The 18,095-nt window shown below is 41.7% G+C and overlaps 1 protein-coding gene across 1 annotated transcript in view; it reads right to left on the bottom strand.

The window, feature by feature from the left end:
• Positions 1-7,017: 7,017 nt before the first annotated feature.
• PSMD2 (proteasome 26S subunit ubiquitin receptor, non-ATPase 2) overlaps positions 7,018-18,095 on the bottom strand; it is a 35,763-nt gene continuing 24,685 nt past the window's right edge. Inside the window, exons 13-21 of the mRNA XM_040349775.1 lie at positions 15,273-15,435; positions 15,075-15,176; positions 12,541-12,677; positions 12,256-12,339; positions 10,628-10,796; positions 10,422-10,516; positions 7,841-7,967; positions 7,610-7,728; positions 7,018-7,326 (exon numbers count right to left, since the gene is read on the bottom strand). Coding sequence (XP_040205709.1) covers positions 7,144-7,326; positions 7,610-7,728; positions 7,841-7,967; positions 10,422-10,516; positions 10,628-10,796; positions 12,256-12,339; positions 12,541-12,677; positions 15,075-15,176; positions 15,273-15,435 — 1,179 coding nt within the window. The 3' untranslated portion in view covers positions 7,018-7,143. The remainder of the gene's footprint in view (positions 7,327-7,609; positions 7,729-7,840; positions 7,968-10,421; positions 10,517-10,627; positions 10,797-12,255; positions 12,340-12,540; positions 12,678-15,074; positions 15,177-15,272; positions 15,436-18,095) is intronic.

Here is an 18,095-nt window from a genome sequence, read left to right as displayed (position 1 = left end):
CCCTCGGGTTTGTTGTCATTTACAGGTAAGTAGTACACACAAATCTTTAAATGACTTGCAACACATTTGAGCCTTGCCCATACCTAGTAATAGACCTTGATATAAGTCGGGGGGGACTGAGGAAAAAATATTATATTGGGGCTGCACTAAAAGTGAGGGTTGTTATTGTGCAGATACCATCAATATTTTAAAGCTATGATTCCAGGATAGTGGGTTTATAATGATACAGTAATACCAGAATTCAAACATGAACAGGCACAGTGAAATATAAAATTTACCTTACTTTTTTTTTTTTAAGTTTTAGAATTAAATTACTTTGTTCTTAGGAAGATTGATTTCTGTAATTGGGGTTCCCAGCTCCATCCTTCTATCATTACAAGGATACTCACTTTTGTGCTTTTAAATAATGCAGTTTAAAGCCTGCAGCAGAAGGATGGAGATTTGCTGGAGTTGGAACTAGGGTTGATAAGCAGAGCCTGGAACTGCAATGGACAGGTCTCACCACTGGGGCCCTCAAAAGACAATCCAGCAGAATTTATTAAAAACTCTGACTATTAGTACTTGGTGGCCTAATGCTGTATATCCAATCTGTCATCTGTTATTTAACCACAAGGATTTGCCTTCTTAAATGACCACAGCACTTTATGCAATTTGGCACTGCGCTGCTTTAACTGGTAATTGCGCGCGGTCATGCAATGCTGTGCCCAAACAAAATTTTTTTTTTTCCACAAATAGAGCTTTCTTTTGGTGGTATTTGATCACCTCTGGGATTTTTATTTTTTTGCGATATAAATGAAAAAAGACCAAAAATCTTTGAAAAAAATATTATATTTTCTACTTTTTGTTATAAAGAAGATCCAATAAACTCAATTTTAGTCATACTTTTAGGCCAAAATATATTTAGCCAGATCTTGGCAAAGAAAAAATTCTATAAGCGTATTGGTTTGCAGAAAAGTTATAGCATCTAGAGCAGGGATCTTCAAACTACGGCCCTCCAGCTGTTGCGGAACTACACATCCCATGAGGCATTGCAAGACTCTCACATTCACTGACATGACTAGGCATGATGGGAATTGTAGTTCCTGAACAACTGGAGGGCCGTAGTTTGAGGACCCATGATCTAGAGACTAGTGTACATTTTCTGGAATTTACGCAGCTTTTAGTTTATGACTGCCTATCTCATTTCTTGAGGTGCTAAAATGGCAGGGCAGTACAAACTCCACCCCCCCCCCCCAAACAACCCCATTTTGGAAAGTAGACACCCAAGGAAATTGCCGAGAGGCATATTGAGCCCATTGAATATTTAATTTTTTTGTCACAAGCAATTAAAAAAAAAAAAAAAAAAAAACACATTTGTACACAAAGTTGTCACTGAAATGATACATTATTCACACATGCCATGGATATATGTGGAATTACACCCCAAAATACATTCTCCTGAGTATGGGGATACCACATCTGAGACTTTTTGTGAGTCTAGCTGCATACAGGACCCCAAAAAACATTTCACTCCTCACTGCCTATCACAGTTTCGGAGGCCATGAAATGCCAAGATAGCACAAAACCCCCCATTTCGGAAACTATATCAAAGTCCTGCACTGCCAAGCTTTATTTATCACACATGCAGATACATTTGACAAATGCTGACATGTGTCTATACTTTTTTTTTTTTTTCTTCTTCCAAAACCCTTTCTTTAGAATCCTGTGTGTAAAATCCATCAAGCTGCTTGGGCTCTGGACTCCAAATCACACTGGGTCAGCACACAATTGAAGGCTGACGACTTACTGGCTATTTCTTTCATTATCATGCTCATATATGAAAATATTTTTTTTAATTCGGCCAAAAGGAGACATTTGGGACTAAGTTATATACAGAGCCATTCTATGTGGGTGCATATCAGTTCTTCAACAGATATCAACAAAACACATAAAGCTTGGCAGTGCAGGACTTTGATATACAGGTGATTGGTAAGCGATTCCCTCTCTCGCCCTCAGACGATGCTCATTTATTGTTACCTGTTCTATATATTCAACATATCTTGTGCTTTATCATAGATTGTCTTATCTTGTGACCTCTCCTGAAAGAAATTCCCCTGATGAAGGGATTTACAATAACATCCTGAAACGCGTCAGTCAAAAAAAATTTTCCCGAAGATCTACACTTTTGAAATCAATATTAACTGTATTGTTTTTATGGTTTATCGTGGGTTTTATATGGTAAAATAGGTGCCTATTTTTTTTAAACAATTACCTTAATAAACATATAGAAAATGTAATATCTTCATGAATTTTCTTCTAAGTTGCCTTAAAAGCCCCCATGGGGGGTGTTTTGTTTTCAATAATCTACTTTTCAGGTGTTGGCAACATATCTGCCTTTTTTTTCTTTTAAAGGCTTTTATTGAACAATTTACAGTTTAAACATATTTCTGTAGGTTATAAGGCAATACTGTGGAAATGCATAGGATATGTGGCTATTGTACATGTAAATACAAGTCAGGAACTCATACAAGTTAAACCAGATGGTCAACAAATATCAGCTGGGTGAAAACCTTCTGTCTATACCAGGGGTGCCCAACCAGTGGCCCGGGGGCCCCTCTGATGTGGCCCACAACCTCCTGCTCTGGGATGGAATAAAATAAAATACTGTTATTAAAGGTAAGTTTTTATTATTAAAAATCACAGTGTGTGTATATATAGGCATATCTATTCTGCAGTGGTTACTGGGCTGCTTTCAAACTGATCCACAGGTACAGAGAAGTGCACCTGGGCGTTACCTGCACTGAGTCATAGAATTCTATTACCTGAGAGTAGCGTGGGCGCTATAGAGCCGAGTGGGCTTACTCCACTCATTGTGGCCCACGACCGTTTACCAAGTCGCTTAAATGGCCCTTGCTCTTTAAAAGGTTGGGCACTACTGGTCTATACTAATCACAAGGTTCCTCACTGGGAGGGGTTATGACTCTATGAACCATCAGTACATGTGTCCGCAAGCCACCTGTCCCAGATTTTGTTGTACTTATCTGGGCAACCTCTGTTGATGTATATGAACTTCTTGTAGGGCAGTGTGTTATTTATATCTATTTTCCAGTCATTAAAGCTAGGGGGAATGGGTCTCATCCACTGCCTGGCTATAATCTTCCTGGCAGAGAACAGTGTCATGTAGGAATGTTTTGGTGAATTTGTTTATCTCAGAATCAGGGAATATCCCTAGTAGACGTTGTTTGGGGTCAAAGGGGATCCCATGTCATCATGTAGGAAGTCCACAATCTGCTTCCATAGACTCTGAAGGACCGGGCACGCCCAAACTAAATGGAAAAAATAACCCGTCGCCTGTTTACACATTGTGCACAAGGTAGAAGACTGTTGCCTTAAGCGGGATACTCTTAGGGGGGTAAGATATGCTTGGTGCATGATATACAACTGGGTCAACCTGTCAGAGTTTGGAGGATACAGTCTTGCATGAGTCAAGTGCTTCACTCCACTCCTCATCTTCCAGCAGGCCCACCTCTCTTTCCCATTTTGGTTCAAGGTTGTAGGCTAGCATGGTTGATGATGGGGTTAGGAGCATGACATAAAAATCAGAAATCAGCCTTCGTGGATCCTCCCCCTGAACTACTGCCATAACGACATTAGAAGTGGACGGTGGTAAAGGCTGGGTGAACTGTGCCTGAACTGCATGGTGTACCTGTAAGAATTGAAAGAGTAGTGAATTGGGCAGTAGTAGTCTCAAAGTTTTTAAGCGCGCCATTTCGAAAATATGTGGTGCAAGTAATATATCCCATGTTCGCTCCATATGTTTGCGTTAGGGATCGAGATAAACTCTGAAAGTAATTTATTGTGCCATAGAGGGGTATAATCGTTGTGGGTAGGGGTCCCCAACATCTTGGCGGCAATGTCCCATATGCGCCTATATTGGTAAAGGAGAGACCCCCAGTCCCTGCCGGAGCTGTCCCCGCTGTGGCCCACTGCAATTGCAGTAGTTGGATCCAGGGCTGTGGAGTCGGAGTCGAGGAGTCGGGGGAAATTTTGGGTACCTGGAGTCGGAGTCGGCAAACAATGCACCGACTCCTACTAAATTTAGATTGGAATGAATAAAAAAAAAAAGCAAGTTTAAATGTCCCAATTCACAAAAAGTTATAATTAATGACTCCTTTACTGTAAGAATAAAGACCAATGCATGCAGTGCCTCACGTAACCGCAAAACGAACACGTTAAGTGACCGTGAAGAAGCATGCTTTTCATGTGCTTCACTATATGGCACGCGTCCATGTGTAACCTAGCCTCTCACTGATAAGGGATTAAATAAATATGTTTTTAGCAGGACTAGAGAGTGAGACACTTGTATAAGTGAAGGGAATGGAGGGCCAATAGTTCAAGACTGAAGCTGTAAACCATTGAAAAAACTGCTGTCATTTAGCTAAGGCTATAAAAACTTGTAAACTCCGATTGTTAGCTTAAACTTTAAACATGACTATGGGATTCTCCTAGGAAAATCATGTTTTAGAATAAATGCCCCTTCCTGGATCCTCCCACTACCCTATCTTCAGCAGCAGATAAGCACACAAAGGAGAAAGCAGCAGCCCAACTACCTCTCTAAGATTATTTTCAGCCCTAAAAATAATAAAGTCTGACTTAAGAGCCTCTATGAAAGAGGATCTGGCAGAGGCAATTCTCTTCCTTAGAACTCTACATTGAATTGATTTGCATTTGCTAAGCCTATAACTACATTTCAAGATTAATATAAACCATTTCTAGGTTTTACAGATTTTGTTTTTGGTTCATTATAGATAAGCTTTGTTTTTGTTCTAAAACAACCAAATAATGTGGTTTGTATTTTTGAACTGGTAAAAATCCTGTTCCTGATGTTTATGCCTGCTGCTACTATCCAGCCACTTGATTGATTAATACATTTTTTTTTATAAAACGTTGTTTTCATTGTGTTTGTCTTTTGCTTAAACTGTGCAATACAGTAGACTGTTGGCTTCCCAGCCAGTAGTCCTGTGGTAGGTTGCGTTTCTTTCCCTCAAGGAATGTATAAAATACATTCGCATATAAATACAGAGGAGTCGGAGTCAGGGAGTCGGAAGTACATAAAACTGAGGAGTCGGAACATTTATCTACCGACTCCACAGCCCTGGTTGGATCAGTGGTCAGTTGCGCTCACTGTGGGCAGAGGAGCGTGAGGAACATATCTGCCTTTTTAGGTGAAACTCCCATTTTCATTTTGGAAAGTAGACACCCCAAGCTATTTGCTGAGAGGCATGTTGAGTATTTTGCAGATCTCGTTTTTTGCACTTAGAAAGCCTGAAGGCAGTGATTGTTTGTGGAGTCCTGTCTGCAGCTAGGTTCACAAAAAGTCCCACACATGTGGTATCCCCGTACTCAGGAGAAGCAGCGGAATGTATTTTGGGGTGTAATTCCACACATACCCATGGCATGTTTGAGCAATATATCATTTAGTGACAACTTTGTGTAAAAAAAAAAACAATTGTTTTTTAATTTTTCAGAAACTTGGTGTTCAGTGCATTATTTAACCTGTCAATCCCTACATCCTTCTCCCCAGTCATTCCACATTTTTAACATCAGTGGATTCCTCAGACTCTCCTGATCAGAAGGGGCATTCTGGAATACTTGACAGAGTAAAAAGAATCCACCTATGTGAAGCTTGAGACTCCACACTCTGCAAAATGATTCACAATTCCAAGATGAAGTCAAATTCAGTCTTATTAATCCACTTAAATCCAATAAACACGTCAAACGTTACACACAGATAGAGGTTGCAAAGCTTTTAAATCCAGGTTTTTCAATAGGGGTTCTGTGAGAAGTCCCCAAAGGTTGCAGTGGATTTAATGGGAACTGCAGAGACATCAGCACATTGAGCCAAAAGTACAAGATATGGGTAGCGGCTCATCTGCTCTGGGAACAGACACCTTTTGAGCATAACCTTCAAGTGTTCCATTTTCAAAGCTTTCAACTGTGCGAAAGGGAGTAAATAGTATTTTCATCTCAAATGTATTAAAAAGGTGAGTGAGCTAGTTACAGGCAACAATGATGCACACTTAGAGCTCTATATGGAGTTCAGTTTTGACATGAACTATGATTTAAAAAAAAGCTCAAAGTGCCAGGGATGTCATTCTGATCCTGGTTTAAAAGAGAAGTATGGAATATATATATATAAAAAAAAAAAAAAAAAAAACACACCTTTATACTCACTAGGTGCCAGAAGCATCAATTCGATGCTGCATCTGTCCCTGCCGCCTCTGCACTAAGAACTGAGCGATCAAACACCACTCATCGCTCAGTTCTCTCCCTCCAGTCAGAGCAGAGAGCCATGATTGTAAGTGGCTCGCTGTTCTGCCACTTCAGCACTCAATGAAGCACTGAACTGGTGAGGTGATGAAGCAGATGGCTTAGTCTTTCAGCTGTGCAGCTTTAGTCAGGATCTTTCCCCAACCTCGACCGGCTGAGTGATGTCTGCTGACCGGGGGCTTTAGCCCATGGTTGTCTAAAAACGGGTCACATGCATGCAGAAGGAACTGCACTCCTGTGATCCATAGGAGAAGGCCAAAAAAGCTTTGGCCATACTTCTTTAACTACCTAACAGGTGATTGTGCTGGAACAAGTATGCAGCAAGGGAGTTTAGACAAGACTGGTTGCATGCTTGTTCCACAAAGCAAGTCAGCATCAGCGTGAAAAGCCCAGAGCATGAAAATTTTAAGAAACCAAGTCAGCTCCTATATTTCTATCCTCACATGTTCCTTTAAAATTGTCCCACAGTGAATAAATGAAGTATTTCATTACACTTTATGTCAATCAAATATGCATTTTCAGATACTAACAGATCATCGTTTCATTTCACAGCAACATGTTATGCCTGTAAAAAAATGTTAAATTGTAACAATTCCATGATAGAATAATGCTAGAAAACAAAATCCAAGCAATAAAATGTATTTTTAAAAGTTTATACAGGGTTGAAAACCCCCATTAATAAAAATGTATACCAAATGAAGGCATAGATGACAACTCGGATACAGTTGTGAAATTATTTAATAATATTTAGTAACAAAAAAAAAAAACAAAAAAAACACAACTAGTCCCACCAGCCCACAATATCCCCTCCCATATGTTATTTAGATAACAGCACTAGACGTCGTAATTAGGATTCTTTCTGAGAATGACAAATCCCTCAAGGATGGGGGTCACAGGAAGATATTCCTCTGTTGCCAGTTCTGCCCGCTCACCATGTGCCAGTAAGACAGGGGTAGTATGCGTCTGGAAACCAGTGATGGTCTTGGGCTTCCCAGCCTGACCCACAACATCTACAGCCTACAGGGAAAAAAAAAAAAAAAAAAAACATAAAAAAAATTAATTACATTAAGGTAATGTGACATGTTCTTTGCGTTCTGGCAAGTTTGTGTTAAAGTTCATAGCAGCCAAATCATATGGTACCTTTATTTTCTAAGCTTCAAAGAAGGAATGACAACTAAAACCTGTTTTCGGGTGACACCACCCTATTTTTATGTGTGATCATCCACTGATATGAAAGAAAATGAGGACTCCAGGATTTCTAATTACTCATTTGGTAAACCATAAGGTCTCTGTTACTTACTTGACCCACTCGAACAGATACTGGTAAAGGCCGCAACTCCTCATCAAATGTGACCAGCATTCGTGGCTGCATTGCAGCTACTAAACCGTAGAGTACGTAATGAGACTTTCCCAAAATAACTAAAAGAAAAAAGTAAAATACAAAACACAGTGAGATACAGTGTCTACCAAAAGAAAAACAAAAGATTAATAAATGGTAAGAGGGTCAAAATGGAAAAAAAACACAACTTACTGTTCCTTACATCCAGGAAAGACACAAGTACAGTTAATAATCCAGCCACTGCTACCTGACTCATGAGCTGGCGGTCACTATGATATGGACATAGCGTAAGTGTGCCTTTGCCGAGGTGTGTCAGACCCTGCAAAACATGGATATTCTTAGTTACAAGGGTGGCTAAAACAAAGTTCATTCGAAAAATAAAAACGTACATACATGTATATATATAAAACATACAAATGCTCTACCCTAGAACAAAGTGTATTCCTTCTTCAGAGGTCCATTGTCTCCAGACACATTTATTACTGTACATCCACTGAGGGCCCAAAACCATTCCTACGATTATGCTTCCAATAATTTAAAAGCAGCATTGTGACAAACCTCAAATAAAAACTGACCATGCCCTACAGTAAAGACAAATGTATTTATTTGTTTTGCTGTTCAAAAAGTTTACTGCATTTCTTTGCATATATTTGTCTTTTTTTTTTTATGCCCCCAGGTCAAAATAAGGAGCTGGATAGGAGGGCATTCAAGGGAGCAACACTACAGCACAGTGGTGTAGATGTCATATTGGAAAAGATGAAAGCACTCCTTCCCAGTGCAGACATACAACAATACGATTTCCCCAGTAGTCAGAGTTCTTACAAGGAGAGCAGTGATTAGAAATCAAAAATTGATTTTATTGTGTGTACGAAAATCTTATTTTATGAGTCCACTAGCTGAATACCCGGCGTTGCCCGGTCTTCCTATCTTAACCTTTTGGGGAGGAAAATCATAGTAATATAAATATACCCATCTTTTATATAAGGGTGTAGGTAAGGGTTAATTTAACTGTCATATATTTTTATTTGGCATATAAGTAATATGTGTACCAGGTATTATTGAAATATCTCCAGGCGTACAGAAGTTATGTGGGAACATATATTTCCCATTGATTTGCATGGGACTTTAAACAAAAACCCCGACCCTCACAAATGGGGGTAGTAAAGGGATAAATTAACTATCCTATAGTTTAAGTGGACATATAAGTAACATGTGACCAAGTGTTATCGAAATATCTACAGCCGTTTGGAAGTTATGAAGTAACATGTATTTCCCATAGAGTTGAATGGGACTTTAAAGAAAAACCCAGACCATGGCAAATGGGGGTGGGTAAGGGTTAAACCACCTATCCTATGTTTGTTGCTGACATATAAGTAACATGTGTGCCAAGTTTCATGTTAATATCTTTAGCCGTTTGGGCGTGATGCTGGAACATACATACACACACACACACACACACACACGTTGAGTTTTATATATATAGATTGCACTGCCACCTACTGCAAGATCTGTGGAAAAGCAGTTCCAATGGCAAGAGCAAAAAAAAAAAAAAAAAAAAAACCACACACACAGCGTCCCTCAATGAAATCCATGAAAAAGGTTTTAAGGCAAATACAAAAGTGGATTCCATGGTCAGGCTACACCTGCTCTTCACAGTATACAGATGTAGAAGGTCAGACCACAGATGTACACAAGTGCCTTGATGCATTCACCAGTTGAGACCAGATTTTTGATCCCATTATCTTTTCTTGCCGGCCTAAGAAGGGGAGTGGGGGATCTGCTCCTCCGATTTTCTTCTTCTCTCGCCTACCTGCTCTGTTGCAGTGGATTTGCACAGAGAAGCCTGAATCCTCTTCTCGGGTCCCACTTCTGTGATCCTGGTTCCTCCTTCCTGTTCAGTGCCCACACAGCAAGCAACTTGCAATGGGGGCACCCGAGCAGAGTCACAGCTCTCTAACACAGAAACCCGGCCCGACCCACTATCCTGATTGGCGCTGCTGCCGTGTCTGAGCCAATCAGGAGGGGGAATCTTGAATGGCTGAGACACTCATGGACATCGCAGAACAGTGGGGAAACCCAGGTAAGTGTTAGGAGGGCCGGGCTATTTGCTGCACTCTTGTGTTGAAATGCGTTGCTGCCCGCTCCCCTCATGATTGGATGGTGTGAAATCTGCCAATGGTGAGCCCTCACCCCTAGAACCAGTAAGGAGGTGGAGGGGCATGGTTTTGATGTCTGAGTCACTCTTGGATTCTGCCCTTGGTGTTAAAAAGACCCGCTCGCTGCTTTAACATAACTACAATCTGACTGCTAAATATTGTTGTCACTTATAGGAAGTCACTTTCCATTTCCTACGCCAATATATTTGGAAAATATAGGTCACATGCTCCCACAAGTGTGTGAAATTTATCAACCCAGAGACAGGAATATATACACAAACTATTGAGAGATCATGGGGCACCTTGAAATGGAAAAACAAGAACAAGTCGCACTTTGCAGAGTTCGCTTGGAGGCAAAAATGCAAATATGAAGACATGTTCTCTAGTGTACTCAGCACTAAGTTCAGATATATACAATAAGTATGTTTCTTTTTCATTTCTCCTGGTGAGTGGCATTTCTCCTCACTGAAGGCAGAGGCTTCTGGATAATGGAAAAGTACCAAAATATCCAATATAAAACACACATGAACAAGATTACAAACAGTCAAATACCCACAGCCACTCCTACTCCATCCTTTAACCACCAATTTTGTAATAAAAAAAAAATGTCATCCTACCTGTGCCAATCGCACCATGAAAAGATTGTTGGGGTCCTTAGCATGATACTGGGCCAATTGCCGTAACATTGCAGCAAGACGGGCATTGTTGGTTCCTACAAACAGAAGAATGAAACATGGCTTTCATACTCAGTTCCCAGTACACACAAACACACACACACACACACACACACAAAGTCAAAACTCCAGGAGGTGATAAAACTTACCACTGCCCACCATGCCCATAGCAAAGATGGAGTTGTAGGAAACTTCAGGGTCTGCATCATGAGAGAATTTGCTCAGAGTATCCAGGATATTCAGCCTTGGGTTGGACACAGAGATGAGCGCTAGAGCCAGAGGAACAGCCCGTCTGAGTGTGGGCTCACCATATCTTAGCTATTAGAAAAAAAAAAAAAAAAAGAAGAAATGTAAAAACAGAATATGGGTTTTTGTACTTACTATGCAATCCTATTCTTGGAGTCCATTAAGAGACAAATGGAATTCAGATGCAGCCAGGATGTACTGCTGCCTACTTGAGGATCACACTGACAAAACAACTGAAGCTTTATGCGTTGACAACCCCCACAAAAAATGGGTAGGTTCTAATTTCTAAAACATTTAATAACAATTAATGCAATATTAAAAAACAGAAATGTTTTGCACGATTATAGCTCAAGAAACTTAAAGTGGAACTTTAGTCAGAAAATTAAGTCCATCTAGGTCACTTCAGGCTGGCTCCTTTTGCAGGTATAGCCATGTAAAACATTAAAAATAAGTGTCTATACTGTTTAAAATTCACTCATACATTGTCGTAACCCTACTCTGCACATGCTCAGCTGCTCTCCATTTTTAGGCACTGCCAAGTTCGTAGAGGCCGATTTACTGACAGCCTTAAAACTAAATTAAACCCTCCTTATCCTTTACAGCCAAAGAAGCTGCTTCCGTTTGATATGCAACTGCCATGATGCTGCACATGTGATCAATTAGGACACCAGTAATTTGATGGTTTGACAGTTTGGTTGGGGACACAAGCAAACATGACAGTAAGCATTCCCACTATTACAAAAACATATATATTTTTTTAAACTGTTAAATTGATGGGTTTAGTTCTGTTTTACGATTTACTGCTTTTCAGGGGCACTGGGCTTCAATGGCAGCCTCCAGCAAGAAGAAACCGGAGCAATGCTGGAGGCAATTTACAGCACACTCATTTTGGTAGCATAATTATTGTGCAATGTACGTTGCTTGCTAAAGAACATTTTTTATCAAGTTATGGGTAGTTCCGCTTTAGGACAAGATTGAAACCCAACAATTTAATTGTTTCCCATTAGCTTGTGCTGTCACTTGAACTTTAAAGCAATCAAATGGCTTGTGTCATAACTGAACACATGTGTAGCACCACTGCAACTGCAGATCAAACAGAGGCCAAGATGGCAGCTTTCTTGGGTGTAAAGGATAGGACGGTTTTATTCCATTTACGGTCAAACGTAAAGACCCCCCTTTCCCACACAAAATTATACTGCAGAAGAAACATACCAACAAACCATACTCTTCTGCAATACAGATTTCTTACCTGCTGTTTGCAACCTTCCTGACAATGTAAACTGAGCTGTGCATGTGCAGCTCCGTGAATAGTTTCAGCATATGCCCAGATGGATGAACTCCCAGGCATGCACAGAAGTTATGTTATACCGGCAAAATCACAAACCCACAAGATGACCATGTGAAGATGCTTTAACATACACAAGTGAAAAAGGGTAAGCAAAGCAATTACTCATACAGAAAACAGTTGTATAGAAACTAAAATACATCCTGACAGCAGAGGAACAATATATAGGATTTTTCTGAGCATTACCAGATGTCCAAAGGTGCGCAATGCCATTTCTGACCCGATCTCTTCACCCATGGCAATGAGAGCAATACCCAAAACAGCCGCACCCTACACACATACAGAAAAGAAAAAAAAAAAGTAAGTATTACCTCAGCATTAATCTGAAAATAAATATATTTTACAGGTAAAAAAGCTGCAAATATTAAATCTTAACATCCTGAGTTTTTATATAATGCTCTGTTAATGACAGAATATTCAACATAATAGAGAAGAGAAGGAATTCTATCTAAGCTACTGGAAAGAGGTTACCTGGTGAGATCCCAAGTCTGCAGCAGTCTCTTTCTTTTCCTTCTTGTCCTTCTTCTCTTCTTCTCCTTTCTCCTTAGTATCAAAATGTTCACTGCAGATGTGCAAAAGCTGTTGCACTTTCAAGACATTCCCAGAACCTGTAAAAAAGCAAAAAAATGCTACCATATTTAGATGAGGTATTAATACAAGCCAATTCTCAGTCTAAAATGAAGTAAAAACAGCTGTGCAAGTTACCAATATTAAAAGCAGTATTAAAATCAAAACTTGTAATATTTTTTTTTTTTACTCATCAATCAGTAGATGTGGTGGCTGCATAATTAGGGTTGTAAATACACAAATTGAAGCCAAACTCAAGCTCACACAAAACCGTAAAGTTAGCCCATTTTTTGTATAATGCGATAGGCATCCATTACATTGCGTGACATCATCTAACATTTCACGCTTTAAAATTGCGCACACTCGTGGAATGGCACCAAACTTTGGTACTTTTTTTTTACAGGCTACATGTTTAGAGTTACAGAGAAGGTCTTGGGCTAGAATTGTTGCTGTTGCTCTAAAGCACGCAGAGATACCCGACGTGTGATTTGAACGCCGTTTACATATGTGGGCGTGACTTACCTATGCATTCGCTTCTATGCACGAGGCGGAGGTGCTTTTATTTTTACACTTTCCCTTTAAAAAAATAAAAATAAAAATTTTGATCACTTTTATTCCTATTACAAGGAATGTGAACATCCCTTGTAATAGGAATAGTGCGTGACAGGTCCTCTTTATAGAGAGATGTGGGGGTCAATAAGATCCCACATCTCTCCTTCAGGCTAAAAGGCAGAGAAAGTATAAAAATAAAATAAAAAGTCAGAGAGATGACTGGGGTCACCAGAAATCTGTATGGTAAACTTCCGGCGGCGACCCATTCGTTCTCCGGCTCACCAATCACAGGGACGAGCCGGGCATCGGAGGGCGGCGGGTCGCCGCCCCCCCCCCCCCCCCCCCGCTGCCTGTAAGAACAATCAAGTTGCTGAACTGCCACTATGATTGTTCTTAGGGTGCACAGAATCGCCAGCTGAAAAAGATAATATCTGGAAGATGCCTGTAGCTGCAGGCATCATTCAGATATGCCCATGACGTCATATTATGTACCTTGGACAGGAAGTGGTTAATACTGCTTTAAAGCATTTGTTACCCTAAAAAAATAAAGTATATATATATATATATATATATATATATATATATATATATATATATATGGGGGTGGGAAGAGAAAAATCCTGTCCCTTTAAAGCATGTTATACAGCACAGTGCTGGTGCTGTGTAATTTGGCCACCTGTATCACCTGAAATACCTGGCTGATCATGCCTGGCTATGCCCTCCCCTCTGTAAACTGACCATGGTATATCATGGCTGCTGAGCCCTGACAACGTGGCCAGATCACATGTCTCCGTCATCCGCTATCTCTTGTTCTTCCCTCCCCTCCCCTCCAGTTACTGACAGTGCCTGCAAGATTTAGGAATTATTCCCTGTATCAGCATGTGCCGACATAGACACATGCGCACTGAACGAACGCGTTAACGCCATACCCAAAAGCAACTCTGGGAGCAATGTCACCGGCCGGAGCAGTGTACGGGGGACCGCTACAGGGTCTTCGATCCAAGTTAAGTATTTCATAATGAGCTAGTATGCCATGCATAATGCTCATTATGCCTTTGTCTTGAAGGTTTATTTTGTTTGTGGGTTTACAACCACTTTAAATAATAGCAAGCAGAACATACAATGAAACCTTGGTTTGAGATTGACTTGTTTGAGAGCGTTTTGCAAGACAAGCTTATTTTTTAATACATTTTGACTTGATATACAAGCGATGTCTTGATATAAGAGTAGCGTCATGTCGCAACTGAGTATAAAAGAGAAGCGCCTATAAGTGTAGCAATAAGGTTACATTTAAAGAAGATGCAACATACTGCTACACTTAGAGCCGCCTCTCTTCTCGTTTAGGCTTCATATACATGGGAAGTTTTTACAACCTCTCCTGAACGATTTAACTTGACACATATTAACCCACGTTTAAAACATTTGTTTTGCCGCGTTTGCGTTTAGAAGTGTTAAAAAAATAAATAAAAAATAAATAAGTGTCCAACTGCTTCTGAATGTCCGTTTAGCAGCAGTGTACATGGGGCATAATACTCTGGAGCTCCTGCTGGATTTTTCCTCTAATCCTCTTGTGGAGGCTTCCATTTGTGGATGAACATTTTATGGTTACATAACCTGGTCACATTGCTATAATCTTTTTATATGGACTATAAACTGAAGGACTTATGAATAAATGGTTGTGGAACAAATCATTTGAGTTTCCATTATTTCTTATGGGGAAATTTGCATTGATATACAAGTGCTTTGGATTACAAGCATGTTTATGAACGAGTTATGCTGGCAGTCCAAGATTTTACTGTACCACCATTAATCCTGTGACTCGTTCAAAACACAGTCAAAAATGTAGATCATGGTGTAACATGTTTATGAAAAAGTAAGTAACTTGCCAGCATATGCGCAGATATCAACTAAGGTGTTGGCAAAGCTCCGGAATGGCTCAGAAACAACCTCCAGTGCAGCAAGTATTGCCTCAATGGCTTCACCTTTCCCTGTATAAGAGAAAAACAATATTAATAGGTTTGCCTGGCCCCAAAGAGATTCATTTGTTTAGCTAAAATCTGCATCCATAATCTGACAACACTCACCCAGATGGTTCAGTCCCAAGCCAAGAGGAAGCCAGCGAGCAAACGTGTCCTTCAACTCCTGCTCCGATTTCTCCATAATTGTCTGAAGTATGGTGGAGGTCACATCCCCATTACAGGATCCCACAGCAATCATGCCACAAGCAAGAGCTGTCACTCCAACCACCTGTGTATAATAAACCATAAGTATTAGGGGTGCAACGGATCAAAAAACTCACGGTTCGGATCGTTCCTCGGATCAGGAGTCACGGATCGGATAATTTTTCGGATCGGCAAAAAAAAAAAAAAATCTCCCCCACTGTAATATCCACATCTCCCCCCCCCCCCCCACCAACTATAGTACCCCCTCAGTGCAGACACCCCCCCCTCCTCTTAGTACAGAGACCCCCCCTCCTCTCAGGACAGTGACCCCCCCCCTGCTCAGGACAGTGACCCCCCCCCTTGCTCAGGACAGTGACCCCCCCCCCTGCTCAGGACAGTGACCCCCCCCCCTGCTCAGGACAGTGACCCCCCCCCCTTGCTCAGGACAGTGACCCCCCCCCCTGCCCAGGACAGTGACCCCCCCTTGCTCAGGACAGTGACCCCCCCCTTGCTCAGGACAGTGACCCCCCCCCTTGCTCAGGACAGTGACCCCCCCCCTGCTCAGGACAGTGAGCTAGGACGAAGCCGCGGTCTTTCCTAATGTTACGGCGGCGGCTCCGGAGCTAGGCCGAAGCCGCGGCCTTTCCTAGCGTTATGGTTGCGGCTCCGGAGGTAGGCCGAAGCCGCGGCCATAACATTAGGAAAGGCTGCGGCTTCGGCCTAGCTCCGGAGCCGCCGCCGTAACATTAGGAAAGACCGCGGCTTCGGCCTAGCTCCGGAGCCGTGGCAATCTGCGGATCAGTGTGATCCGATCCGAAGGGGGTGACCCGTTCGGATCACGGATCAACTGTGATCCGTTGCACCCCTAATAAGTATACATGCACCTCTCTTTTGGAAATGATTAAATAGGAATATAAAAAAGTTTGCGGCCTTGAAGGAAACATTTTTTTGTGGTGGAATAAAAGAATGTTGTGGTGGAATTACAATAAATTTGTAAATCCAATACGTATGCAAAAATAGAAGTGTTAACCCTTTGCCTTTAAAACAGCATCAACTCTTCTAGGTACACTTGCACACAGATTTTAAAAATAACTCGGCAGGTAGGTTGTTCCAAACATATTGGAGAACTCAAACCATTCTGTCTCTTTGTGTAATCCCAGACAGACTCCATTATGTTGAGATCGGGGCTCTCTGGGGGCCAAACCACCACTTCCAGAATTCCTTGTTCTTCTTTACACTGAAGATAGTTCTTAATGACATTGGCTGTATGTTTAGGGTTGTTCTCTTGCTGCAAAATAAATTTGGGGCCATATCACACGCCTCCCTGATGGTATGCAATGATGGATAAGTATCTGCCTGTATTGGTCAAGATCAATGGTGTCATCAATTCTGAAAAAATCTCCAACTACAAAAAAATGCAGCCCCATACTTGTATGTAACCTCCACCATGTTTCACTGTTGCTTGCAGACACTCATTGTACCACTTCCTAGCCGTTCGGTGAACAAACTGTCTCCTGCTACAGCCAAATACTTCAAATTTTGTCTCATCAGTCCAGAGCACCTGCTGCCATTATTCTGCACCCCAGTTCCTATGTTTTCATGCAGAAACCCCAAAAATTGTTTCCTGGAGCTTGCTTGGGATGCCGCCTGAATGCTTCTACGCCCCCCTGCTATGTATCCTGGGCTCCACTTGCCCATCTGCGGGCCCAGAACCGGCATAGCAGGTTCCACTGGGTAGACCTTGTTGACCCAGAAGTGACATGTACGACGTCACTCCTGGGTCCCCGTTGACAGTTTCCCCAGCCATCAAGGCCGGGAAAGAAAGTAATGCGGCGTGATGTACATTGCAATACATTCAACACACATTCAACACACAGGAGACTTGTTGTCCCCTTTGATAAAAACAAAAAACAAAAAAAAACACCCCAAAAAAACAAAAAAAAACAAACAAATTGAGGCCCCCTCCCAACACCACATACAAAACTCACGTGTTGGGCAGAGGTGCATTGTCGGTGTTCTAACAAGCTGGTTTCTACCATCGATATGGTTCCGAGCCGACGGAAAACTCCAAACGGGAACAGCTGTTCGTCAACTGTGGACACGCTCGCTCTCGATGGCTGATTATACACTATAGTACACACCGCTCTACACAGCAAGGGGCGGATGTGATATTGAGCAGTGTTTTTTTGATTGGTTATCCACGCCGCGGATAACCAATCAAAAAAGCACTGCTCAATATCACATCCACCCCTTGCTGTGTAGAGCGGCGTGTACTATAGAGCGCCGTGTATAAGCAGGCATCGGGAGCGAGCGTGTCTAAGCTGACAATCAGCTGTTGAGCCTCTGCGATTTCCCTGGCCTCCTACTGCGCCTGCGCAGTAGTGGCAGGAACCATATCGATGGGGGAACCAGCACGACAAGACACCGGCGGTATAGCCACGGTGTCCCATTGTTTTCAATGGGAAGGAGCGGTAAACACACCGCTCCAAAGATGCGGCTAGCAGGTCTTTTGGAGCGGTCCTGCTAGCACACCGCCTCAGCGTGAAAGCACTTGGGATTTCACACTGAGACTGCAGGGCAGGAGTTTTTTAGGCGCTATTTTTAGCGCTAAACCCCCTGAAAACTCCTCAGTGTGAAAGGGGCCTAACTTTTAGCTGGCTCCGAGATTCAAAGCAAATAGCTGCTTAGCCTTGCTTCCATATCAGACGTATGACTTTTTGGCAGCAATTCTTGCACTTCTGGTCA

This window comes from Rana temporaria, chromosome 4, assembly GCF_905171775.1.
Source record: "Rana temporaria chromosome 4, aRanTem1.1, whole genome shotgun sequence".
Lineage (NCBI taxonomy): Eukaryota > Metazoa > Chordata > Amphibia > Anura > Ranidae > Rana > Rana temporaria.
This window is presented reverse-complemented; position numbering and strand designations above follow the sequence as displayed.